This window comes from Oncorhynchus masou, chromosome 22 (genome assembly GCF_036934945.1).
Source record: "Oncorhynchus masou masou isolate Uvic2021 chromosome 22, UVic_Omas_1.1, whole genome shotgun sequence".
Taxonomy (NCBI): domain Eukaryota; kingdom Metazoa; phylum Chordata; class Actinopteri; order Salmoniformes; family Salmonidae; genus Oncorhynchus; species Oncorhynchus masou.
This window is the reverse complement of record NC_088233.1, coordinates 23,975,926-23,986,886: the sequence shown is the minus strand read 5'-3', so window position 1 is coordinate 23,986,886 and position 10,961 is coordinate 23,975,926. Positions and strand designations below refer to the sequence as shown.

Sequence of the window (10,961 nt, the reverse complement as noted above, 5' to 3'; positions counted from 1 at the left end):
GCAGTACTCCAACAATCAGGCCGTTATGATAGAGTGGCCAGATGGAAGCCACTTCTCAGTAAAAGGCTCATGACAGCCTGCTTGGAGTTTGTCAAAACAAGTTTCTCTGGTCTGATGAAACTGAGATTGAACTCTTTGGCCTGAATGCCAAGTGTCACGTCTGGAGGAAACCTGGCACAATCCCTACGGTGAAGCATGGGGTTGTTTTTCAGCAGTAGGGACTGGGAGACTAGTCAGGATCAAGGGAAAGATGAATTGAGCAAAGTACATAGAGATCCTTGATGAAAAACTCCTCCAGAGTGTTCAGGACCTCAGACTAGGGCAAAGGTCAGAGACCTGGGCGTGTGGTGCCAGGATAACAACCTCTCCCTCAACATGATCAAGACAAAGGAGATGATTGTGGACTACAGAAAAAGGATGGCAGAGGCCGCCCCCATTCTCATCGACGGGGCTATAGTGGAACAGGTTGAGAGCTTCAAGTTCCTTGGTGTCCACATCACCAATAAACTATCATGGTCCAAACACACCAAGACAGTCGTGAAGAGGGCACGACAAAGCCGATTCCCCCTCAGGAGACTGAAAAGATTTGTCATGGGTCCTCAGACCCTCAAAAAGTTCTACAGCTGCACCATCGAGAGTATCCTGACTGGTTGCATCACTGCCTGGTAAGGCAACTGCTCGGCCTCAACCGCAAGGCACTACACAGGGTAGTGCGTACGGCCCAATACATTTCTGGGGCCAAGCTTCCTGCCATCCAGGACCTCTATACCAGGCGGTGTCAGAGAAAGGCCCTGAAAATGGTCAAAGACTCCAGCCACCCTAGCCATAGACTGTTCTCTCAGCTACCGCATGGCAAGCGGTATCAGAGTGCCAAGTCTAGGTCCAAAAGGCTTCTTAACAGCTTCTACCCCCAAGCCATAAGACTCCTGAACAGCTAATCAAATGGCTATCCAGTCTATTTGCAGTGAATTTCAACGACAGATTCAACTTCAAAGACCAGAGAGGTTGTACAATGCCTAGCAAAGAAGGGCACCTATTGTTAGATGGGCAAAAACAAAAAAGCAGACATTGAATATCCCTTTGAGTATGGGGAAGTTATGAATTACACTTTAGATGGTGTATCAATACACCCAGTCACTACAAATATACAGGCGTCCTTCCTAACTCAGTTGTCGGAGAGGAAGGAAACCGCTCAGGGATTTCACCATTAGGTCAATGGTGACTTTAAAACAGCGAACAGAGTTTAATGGCTGTGATATGAGAACTGAAGGTGGCTCAACAACATTGTAGTTACTCCACAATACTAACCTAATTGACAGAGTGGAAAGAAGGAAGCCTGTACAGACTAAAGGTATTCCAAAACATCCTGTTTGCAACAAGGCACTTAAGTAATATAACATATTATTGAGTACCACTCTCCATATGTTCAAGCATAGGGGTGGCTGCATCATGTTATGGGTATGCTTGTAATCATGAAGGACTGGGGAGTGAATAACTTAAAAAAGGAATTGAAAAACTTAAAAGGTTAAAAAAGAAACGGAATGTAGCTAAGCACAGGCAAAAACCCGATAGGAAACCTTGGTTCAGTCTGCTTTCCACCAGACACTGGGAAATTAATTCACCTTTCAGCAGTGCAACAAAACATAAGGCCACATTTACACTGGAGTTGCTTACCAAGAAGACAGTGAATGTTCCTGTGGCCGAGTTACAGTTTTGACTTAAATCATCATGAAAATCTATGGCAAGACCTGAAAATGGTTGTCTTGCAATGATCAATAACCAATTTAACAGAGCTTGAATAATTTTGAAAATAATAATAGGCAAATGTTGCATAATCCAAGTGTGGAAAGCTCTTTGAGACTTACTCAGAAAGACAGCTATAATCGCCGGAAAAGGTGCTTCAAAGTAGGGTGTGAATACTTATGTAAATTATATATATTTTATATATATTATTTTTTGAAATGTTTAAAAAAACATTTTTTCACTTTTCATTATGAGATATTGTGTGTAAATGGGTGAGAAAATAAATGTATTTAATCAATTTTGAATTCAGGCTGAAACACAACAAAATGGGGAATAAGTCAAGGGGAATGAATACTTTCTGATGGCACTGTGTGTGTTGTAGATACCGATTACAGATTGACAAAGCATTGCTGAGTGAGTTGTTTATTTACAGGGCAGGGCTACACAGGTATTTACAGTTTTTATGGTTACAAGGAAATGGGTCTGGGAAAGCTGTTATGGCTTAATCATTTGTTAAACTTCCTGAACATTCCACTTCCTCCAGTTGCAAAAATGGACTTGGACACGAGCAAACTACACTGGGGACATCAAGAATACAATCTTGGAGAGTTTGCTGAAAAATTCAAGGACTCCTTTCCTAAGATCATCAATGTGACGGTGGGCTTTCTTGGACAACAGGAACTGGACAGTATCAGCTCAAGCACAGTGAGTGTGATTTCTTTCCTTTGATACCTAGTGATATTATCAACTGCTTGAAGCTATTTTAGCACAGTGGTTTGGGGTTCAAATAATGTCTCTTAATACTTAATCTTTCTAAAAATGGACTGTATTGTAGTACTGCACTGTAGGTTTGTAAAATTTGAAAAGAAGCCTGTCCTTTATCGACCGAATCAGTATTTTTCAATTGTTCTGATTTGCAAAGCCTTTTGTTAAGAGAGTATATGAAAGAATCTCCTGACTCACTGAGTCATGTATTTTGTAATTGTATTTGTATTTATTATGGTTCCTCATTAGCTGCTGTCTAGGCAGCAGCTACTGTTCCTGGGGTCCAGAAAAATTTAGGCAGTTTATGCATGTGTCTGTGCCTATTATTGTGTTGCTTCACGCCCCCCGCTGTTCAATGTGTATTTTTATATATATATTTTTTTAATTATCTGATTCTATTTCTTGCATCAGTTACCCTATGTGGAATAGAGTTCCATGCAGACATGGCTCTATGTAGTACTGTGCGCCTCCCATAGTCTGTTTTGGACTTGGGCACTGTGAAGAGACCTCTGGTGGCATGTCTTGTGGGGTATGCATGGGTGTCTGAGCTGTGTGCTAGTTGTTTAAACAGACCGTTTGGTGCTTTCAACATGTCACGTATTATTACCGCTTAAAATTAAGTGCAGCTCTCATGTAGTTCATGTTTATGTTTTTATCACCTCCCACCCCAACTTTCCAAAGCACATCATGGTCCACTCCCTGCTCTGCCAGCAGAGAGCAGTGTTTGAGAGCAAACATGGGAAAGTCCTGTCCCTACCTGTCACCATCTCCACTGTAGGCTTCTACATAATCAGAAATGATAGACGAGAAGGTGAGTCGCACAGTTAAGTGAGGTGAATCTACAACCTCTTATCAACCACTCTGAGGATGACAGCTTAGTTACCATTGCAAACGGGGTCTTTTTGGCAATCACTCATAGGACCACCAATCAGTCTTCAGGCTATTTTGGAGTCCAACCCACTGCCAGTGATCATCCAACCAATAACGCCACTCGTCCTTCCGTGGCTGTCAGAGAGTCATAGGCTGGACACACTGACAATCACACGCACCTATGAGGAGCAGCTCTTAATTGGGTTTCCTTTCAGCAGCAAAGGTATTCATCGATTGCATTATTTTTAAAGAAATCCGATTAATCATTCATTGAAAGCTGCTCTGAATGTTACAGTAGGTAATTTGTATGGTGACCTCAAATATGTATACGTTTGTCATATAGCCTTTTACCACAAATAGTGAGAACTTTGCATTTGAAAATATGTAACCTATACATCTATTCAGTTTATCATGGAGACCAAGAGAAGGACAGATTTAGTCTCCAATAACTTATTCATTATGTGTTGTTGTTATGCAGGAATCCTCTCCAGACACACTCCTCTGGTGCTGCCCATGTATATGAAGGAGGTGCGTATTGCACTGGCAGAGGGGTTGGAGGGACTCGATCAGGACCAGTTCGAGGACGCCTGTGCTACATTGGGTGGGCAGATTGATGAACTGGGCCTCAGGAACCTTTTCATCTTTCAAGGTAAACCGCAGCACTCTGCATGAAAAAAGTATTGTTACATTACACCTCCCTTTGGTGAATGACCACATACTTCACCTTAGAACGTGATGGTGGGTGACAATTTACTAAGTGTGGATCAGTAATAGCATCAGTACACCACACTACAGCAGACCCAGAGGAGTCACACAGGAATTTGTACTCAGTCCTCTTTAATTTTGTTTTGATTTCCAATATAATGTACAAGGAGACTTCTGTGCCTGTTTGGTGTGAGCGTGGCACAGTTGAAGAGGCAGGGACTAAACTGGTTTTCTCAGTTTTAGAGAAATTGAGTTTGCCATATAGTCAACATACACTATCAATGAAGCAAGAATTGATGCAGGATGCTGCATGTCTCCTTGCATTTGAGAAATCAGAAATGTAAAATGGAGGGGACCAAGTACAAATCCCTGTGGGACTCCTGTATTGTGCTATCAGAACATACATTTTTGTGACCTCACTATTCTTTTTAGTGATGTTATGGCACATAAATATCCTAATTGGCATTGACAGATGGAAATGTTCAAAATAACTCAAACCTAGTCTGCCTCTTCAGATATCACCATTTTGAATAAGCAAGAGTTGATTGAAAAGGGTCACGAATACATGGAGGTGAAGCCAATCTACATGTGCCTGAAGAGCCAGGGTGATGAAATCAACCTCTACCAGCACCTTGACTTTGAGACAACCGAGCCTGCTACTTTACAGAGAAAAGCAGCAAGACCCCCACCTCTACCCCCTAAACCACAAAATGTACAAATAGCTAGACACAAACTTCCACCCCTTTCTCCATCATTGGAGAACACTTCCCAGTTCTACTCTGGCGGCTCATGGCACCCACTCTTCTGCTCCTTAGCAGAGGTGCCCTCTAATCTACGGGACCTGAGTGTGGCACAGGTGTGCTCCTGCCTGCGACTGCTCAACTTGGACCAGTACTGCCAGGCCTTCGAGAGGGAGCAGATTGACGGGGATCTGTTGTACACAGTTGATCCCAGCATGATGAGGGAGACGCTGGGTATGGAGAGCCTGCACGTGGGCAAGCTTCTCCGCTTCCGAGAGGGCTGGAGGCCCTTACTTGGGTCTTCTGGAGCTGAGCAGGTTGGGTAGTCATGGATGATCTGTAATGGGGATTATAATCAGATTATAAAAAATTCATTGGCAATCTGGGATGCAAACAACACTAAAGTGATCATAGAAGTGACATTTTGTACTCTTGTGCTGGATGGTAAATTATTTACATATTTTATGTTAGGCTAAGTACCATTTACATTAGTAATGGCTAAAGTGTCATTCAGAATAAAGGCTACTTTTTGGAGTAATTCCTGCTGGGGAAGCAAACATTCATCCACACAGCATGATTAAAAGCACAGGTTTCAGGCTTACTGCCTTGTCCCGTTGTCACACCACAGGGCCGGTGGAGTCACAGACGTCATTGACATTTTCATTTCCATTGTCAAAATGTAATTGACTTTCAGTCATTTCATTTACCACAACTACAGCAATAAGATACAGAAATAAATACCTACATGAGGTCCAAGAAAATAAACATAACATACATTTTATGGCCAACAAAAAGCATGCAAAACAAAAGAAGGCACAAGGATCTAAGCTGCACTACATGACCAAAAGTATGTGGATACCCCTTCAAATTAGTGGACTTGGTTATTTATCCACACCCATTGCTGACAGGTGTATCAAATTTGAACACACAGCCAAGCAATCTCCATAGACAAACATTAGCAGTAGAATGGCCCATACTGAAGAGCTCAGTGACATTCAACATGGCCCCATTATAGGATGCCACCTTTCCAACAAGTCAGTTCATCACATTTCTGCCCTACTAGAGCTGCCCAAGTCAACTGTAAGTGCTGTTATTGTAATGTGGAAACGTCTAGGATCAACAACGACTCATCCACAAAGTGGTAGGCCACACAAGATCACCGAATGGGACCACTGAGTGCTGAAGAGCGTACAAATCGTCTGTCCTGGGTTGCAAAACAATACTTAGTTCCAAACTGCCTCTGGAAGCAACATCAGCACAATAACTGTTTGTCGGGAGGTTTGTGAAAAGAGTTTCCATGGCCAAGCAGCCGCACACAAGCCTAAAATCAGCTTGCACAATGCCAAGCATTGGCTGGAGGGGTGTAAACCTCACCGCCATTGAACGCTGGAACAGTGGAAATACGTTCTCTGGAGTGATGAATCACGCTTCACCATCTGTCAGTCCGACGGACGAATCTGGGTTTGGCGGATGCCAGGAGCACGCTACCTGCCCAAATACATAGTGCCAACTGTATAGTTTGTTGGAGGAGGAATAATGGTCTGGGGCTGTTTTTCATGGTTTGGGCTTGGCCCCTTAATTCCAGCAAAGGGAAATCTTAACCCTACAGCATAGAATAACATTCTAGATGATTCTAGTCACCTTGACAATCTTCTCTCAGGATCAGGAGCCTTGCAGAGAGACATATGGCCATGATGCAGCATTTTATTTAAAATCCTTGAAACTGTTCTGTAATGGGCAACACAGTATGTATAAATACTGTATGAATCATGAAACTTCCAGAGATGTCCATACACAGCTCTCAGACCTTCTCCAAAACGACTTTGCTTCTTTTCAACTCCAGCACCTTAGAGCTATACCGCACAAGCTCCACCTCCTCATCCATTGACGGTGTGGCAATAGCGACACCGCTTCCCATTAATTTTCAATGGAGGGAAAGCAGTGAGAAGCGTTGTGGGCGGGGGACCGTTCGGCGGCTCGAACGTGGTGTGGGAGGCGGTGAAAAAGTTCAGCATTTCCCAGCTTCATGCAAGCAGCGACCCCTGTGCAATGACCAATTATATTGAGTGGTTCCCATGATGAATTTGATGCTACGCAACCCAACGCTGGAGACTTTCTTGAGCAAAGATGGCTGACAAAAATACTAGGATGGAAGCAAATGTAAGCGTTTGGAGAAAAATTTGGCATGGAACGAGACGAAGTCGAGTGCCAGCAAACCGTGCCATTATTTCCTCCAAACACCAGCTTCGAGAGCAGTATCACTTTTATACAAGGGGTTACCAACATATTAAAATTTTTATTTAAATGTGAGATAATGTCTAAACTTTATTTTGATGAATTTATTCATACTATTTCATCCTTCCACAAGATATAGTCCCGACACAAATCTAGGGTTGCTACCCAAGCCGGCTGGTCGTTCATTCTATTGGTGCGGTTGCCTAGTTAAATAAAGGTTTAAAAAAAATCTGTATTGCGTAGTCAGATGGAACAGAGTAAATAGGCATTTTAACATCATAGATTTAGCCGGTGGTAATTTGTGGAATAGACACGGGCTGGAATGCGCTTTTAACCAATGGGGCAGAGCAACATTTTTTGCCATTTTTTAAATAAAACATTTGAGGGGATTGCCTGTTTTGCATGTTATTTTGGAATTAATACATGTCACATATCAGTTTGAAAACGATGTAAAAAAAAAATAAAAAAAATAATCATTGACTTAATAAAGCTGCATACAAACATGGTCTCTTTTTTGCTATCTTGAGTAAGGCAGGTCCAAAATGCAAGTGTTGCAGCCTAAATCAGTGGTGGTGGTGAGGCAGCCAGCGGAAATACGGATCGTAGGGGTTGGTAAGGTTCTCTAGAGGCGCCGTGAATGGCTCAGTGTTCTGTCACTCATGGGGACACTACGTCACTGCCAAATCTAAGGGTAGAGCTCGAAAATTCACAACCTTGGGTGCTACCATAAAATTACATTAGAAGTGCCCAAGAGGGCTCAAGGTCATTGGCCACAGATAAAATTATGTTAAATCACGCTATATATCTACAGTAGCTTTGATTGGACTGATCATGTCAACATCATACTTTCTAAATCTTAGCTAGCAGTCATCATCAATCATTTTTAATCCTTGTCATACGAACAGAATTAATGAAAATAAATTATAGATAAAACGTGTCGTGGTCATCGGCCATTGGACATAAATATTACACAACAAGTTGGAAATCGCAAATTCAACAATGAGTGGTTTGGAAGGAATCCGTGGCTAACTGCAAGCATTGCAAAGCAATCACTAGCCTGCTATTCAGTGGAGCAGCTGTGTGGTCCCAATTCTGGGTTTAATGGTCTATTTTCCAAGCTTAAAATGATAAACATTCAACATTGGCCATGCTGTCAATCCAGCATAATTTCTGCTGTCCTCAAAGCAAGTGTTAACTCGGAACTGGGAAATCTGACTTCAGAGAGTTCAAGACAACTGGGAACTTGTGAAAAAACTAGCTCTGACTGGGGAAAAAATGTTTGAACGATCATCCAACTCGGAATTGTAATTCGGGAACCCGGGCCTCTTTCTAGAGCTATGACCTGAAGATCACTGACGTCATCATGATTCAACAGTTGTCTTGAAAGTAACATAAATCCAGAGGATGCCAGACTTTGATGACAAAGTTCGATGACAAACTTTTCCCACGAAGGACTGTCACGTCACCTTCCTGTTCAAGTGAGCACAACAAGGTGAGCCCAAAAATGTATTGTATGCTGCTGCATAAATTATGTAATATGCCAGGGAGATATGTATACTGTAGCTAAGAAAGTAATAGTAAGTGTATGTTGTGTAGTAAGCTGTTAGTAGCCCTTGTGCTTCACCCTAATAATTTGGTATATTTTCCCTTCTTAATTTAGCCTACTGTTTTGACTTGGTGGTGCACATGTAGCCTATAGCCTTTTTTAGATAAATGTTATTGTAAGAGCTTTCATTGTCTGCTTATATGCCCCCTTTATTTATCCTACGGTACTGACTTGGTGTACAGGGAGAACACTAAGAACGGCCCATGTTCTGAATTCTGTCACTGTACATTTCAAAAGTGCTGAACAAAGTGTTATGTTGAATACGTCGCTACAAAGTATTAACTTAAGGGGGCTGAATAATTTTGCACGCCCAATTTTTTCAGTTTTTGATTTATTAAAAAAGTTTGAAATATCCAATAAATGTCGTTCCACTTCATGATTGTGTCCCACTTGTTGTTGATTCTTCACAAAAAAATACAGTTTTATATCTTTATGTTTGAAGCCTGAAATGTGGCAAAAGGTCGCAAAGTTCAAGGGGGCCGAATACTTTTGCAAGGCACTGTATGTACTGTATTACAATTATACACTTCAACAGTGTTTACCGATCCTGGTCCTGGGACATCAATGGTTACACATTGTAACTATGCAGTAGACTAGAAACATGATTTAACTAGTTAAAGGCTGATTTGTAATTCATATATACAGAAACAGAATAACAAAAAATAGTACACTACACTTCCTATGCATCATGTAAATACTCTAAAACCAGTTCATCTCAATATCTAATTTCCCTTATCTATACTGATCTGAGGACACAGGATAGGTGTAGTAGTTTATCAAATGAGAGACTTAATTTCAACCAGTAGAGAATGTGAAATGCTTTATTGAAAAAAGTTCATTATCCAAGTGTTATCAATACATAATACATGCATTATAAATATTATAATTATAATATTATATTATAAATACAACTTCAATCTGTACTTCTATGCACATCTGGTGTGCATTATAAAAACAGAGGAAGAAAGAGGAGGTGGGGAGAGGTGTGAGAAAGAGTGTAAAAGACAGAAAGGGAAAGAGGTAAGAACAGAAGAGCAGGGAAGACAGCATATGATTAACAAATTACAGTGCTGCCCTAATATTCTTTCAGTTCATCACAATTACATAATTGTGTCTCTAGCTATGTTTCTTAACCAGTCTTGGGCCCTCAGTTGGCCCGAAGGTTTTCTTAAGAGCAGGTGAGGTGGCGATGACGGGACTATGGGTTGGCATCCTCTCATATCAAAACATACCTGCAGATGAGAGACAGATGGATAGAGAGATTAATTGATAGATAGATGCAAGTGCACACACATGTGAATGTGTAGCATGTGACAATAGCAGGATCATATCAAGGATAGTATCACAAAGGAATACATAAATACCACTTGAAGCTTGATGATGGGTTGATCATTTGAACCAGCTGTGCAGTGCTAAGGCAAAACAAAAATGTGCACCCCTTTGAGTCCCCAGGACCAGGACTGAGAACCACTGCTCTTCATTGGGACCTATTCATCTGCAGACAGGCTTTCACAGCTCTCTACATCTGAGGACAGAAAACATCACAAGAAACAGACTTCATTACACTCAAAATAGACATCACTGAATATTATGTTACTATTAAGCAGCCACAGCTTAGGTATTTGACATACAGTTGAAGTCAGAAGTTTACATACACCTTAGCCAAATACATTTAAACTCAGTTTTTCACAATTCCTGAAAAAAAGTATGATCTTTGTCCCAATGTGCAGTTGCACACCATAGTCTGGCTTTTTTTTATGGCAGTTTTGGAGCCGTGTCTTTTTCCTTGCTAAGCGGCCATTCAGGTTATGTCGATATAGGACATGTTTTGCTGTGGATACAGATACTTTTGTACCTGTTTCCTCAAGCATCTTCACAAGGTCCTTTGCTGTTGTTCTGGGATTGATTTGCACTTTTCGCACCAAAGTACGTTCATCTCTGAGAGACAGAATGCGTCTCCTTCCTGACGGCTGCGTGGTCCCATGGTGTTTATACTTGCATACTATTGTTTGTACAGGTGAACGTGGTACCTTCAGGCATTTGGAAACTGTTCCCAAGGATGAACCAGACTTGTGGAGGTCTACAATTTTTTTTTTTGGGGGGGGGGTCTTGGCTGATTTCTTTTGATTTTCCCATGATGTCAAGCAAAGAGGCACTGAGTTTGAAGGTAGCCCTTGAAATACATCCACAGGTACACCTCCAGTTGACTCAAATGATGTCAATTAGCCAGAAGCTTCTAAAGACATGACATACTTTTCTTGAATTTTTCAAGCTGTTTAAAGGCTCAGTCAACTTAG

The 10,961-nt window shown here is 41.5% G+C and overlaps 1 protein-coding gene across 4 annotated transcripts; it reads left to right on the top strand.

Moving 5' to 3' along the window:
- Nucleotides 1-2,265: 2,265 nt before the first annotated feature.
- Nucleotides 2,266-9,040, top strand: LOC135509219 (GRB2-associated and regulator of MAPK protein 2-like). Of its 4 annotated transcripts, none has more exons than XM_064929700.1 (5): nucleotides 2,266-2,448; nucleotides 3,190-3,319; nucleotides 3,428-3,601; nucleotides 3,857-4,027; nucleotides 4,902-9,040. In XM_064929700.1, the coding sequence occupies exons 1-5, from the start codon at nucleotides 2,296-2,298 to the stop codon at nucleotides 5,147-5,149; spliced, it is 876 nt and encodes a 291-aa protein (XP_064785772.1). In that variant the 5' UTR covers nucleotides 2,266-2,295; the 3' UTR covers nucleotides 5,150-9,040. The 4 variants fall into 4 exon arrangements, with proteins under 4 accessions (XP_064785772.1, XP_064785771.1, XP_064785768.1 ...); XM_064929699.1 differs by having other exon boundaries at nucleotides 4,899-9,040; XM_064929696.1 differs by having other exon boundaries at nucleotides 2,267-2,448; nucleotides 4,599-9,040.
- Nucleotides 9,041-10,961: the final 1,921 nt, after the last annotated feature.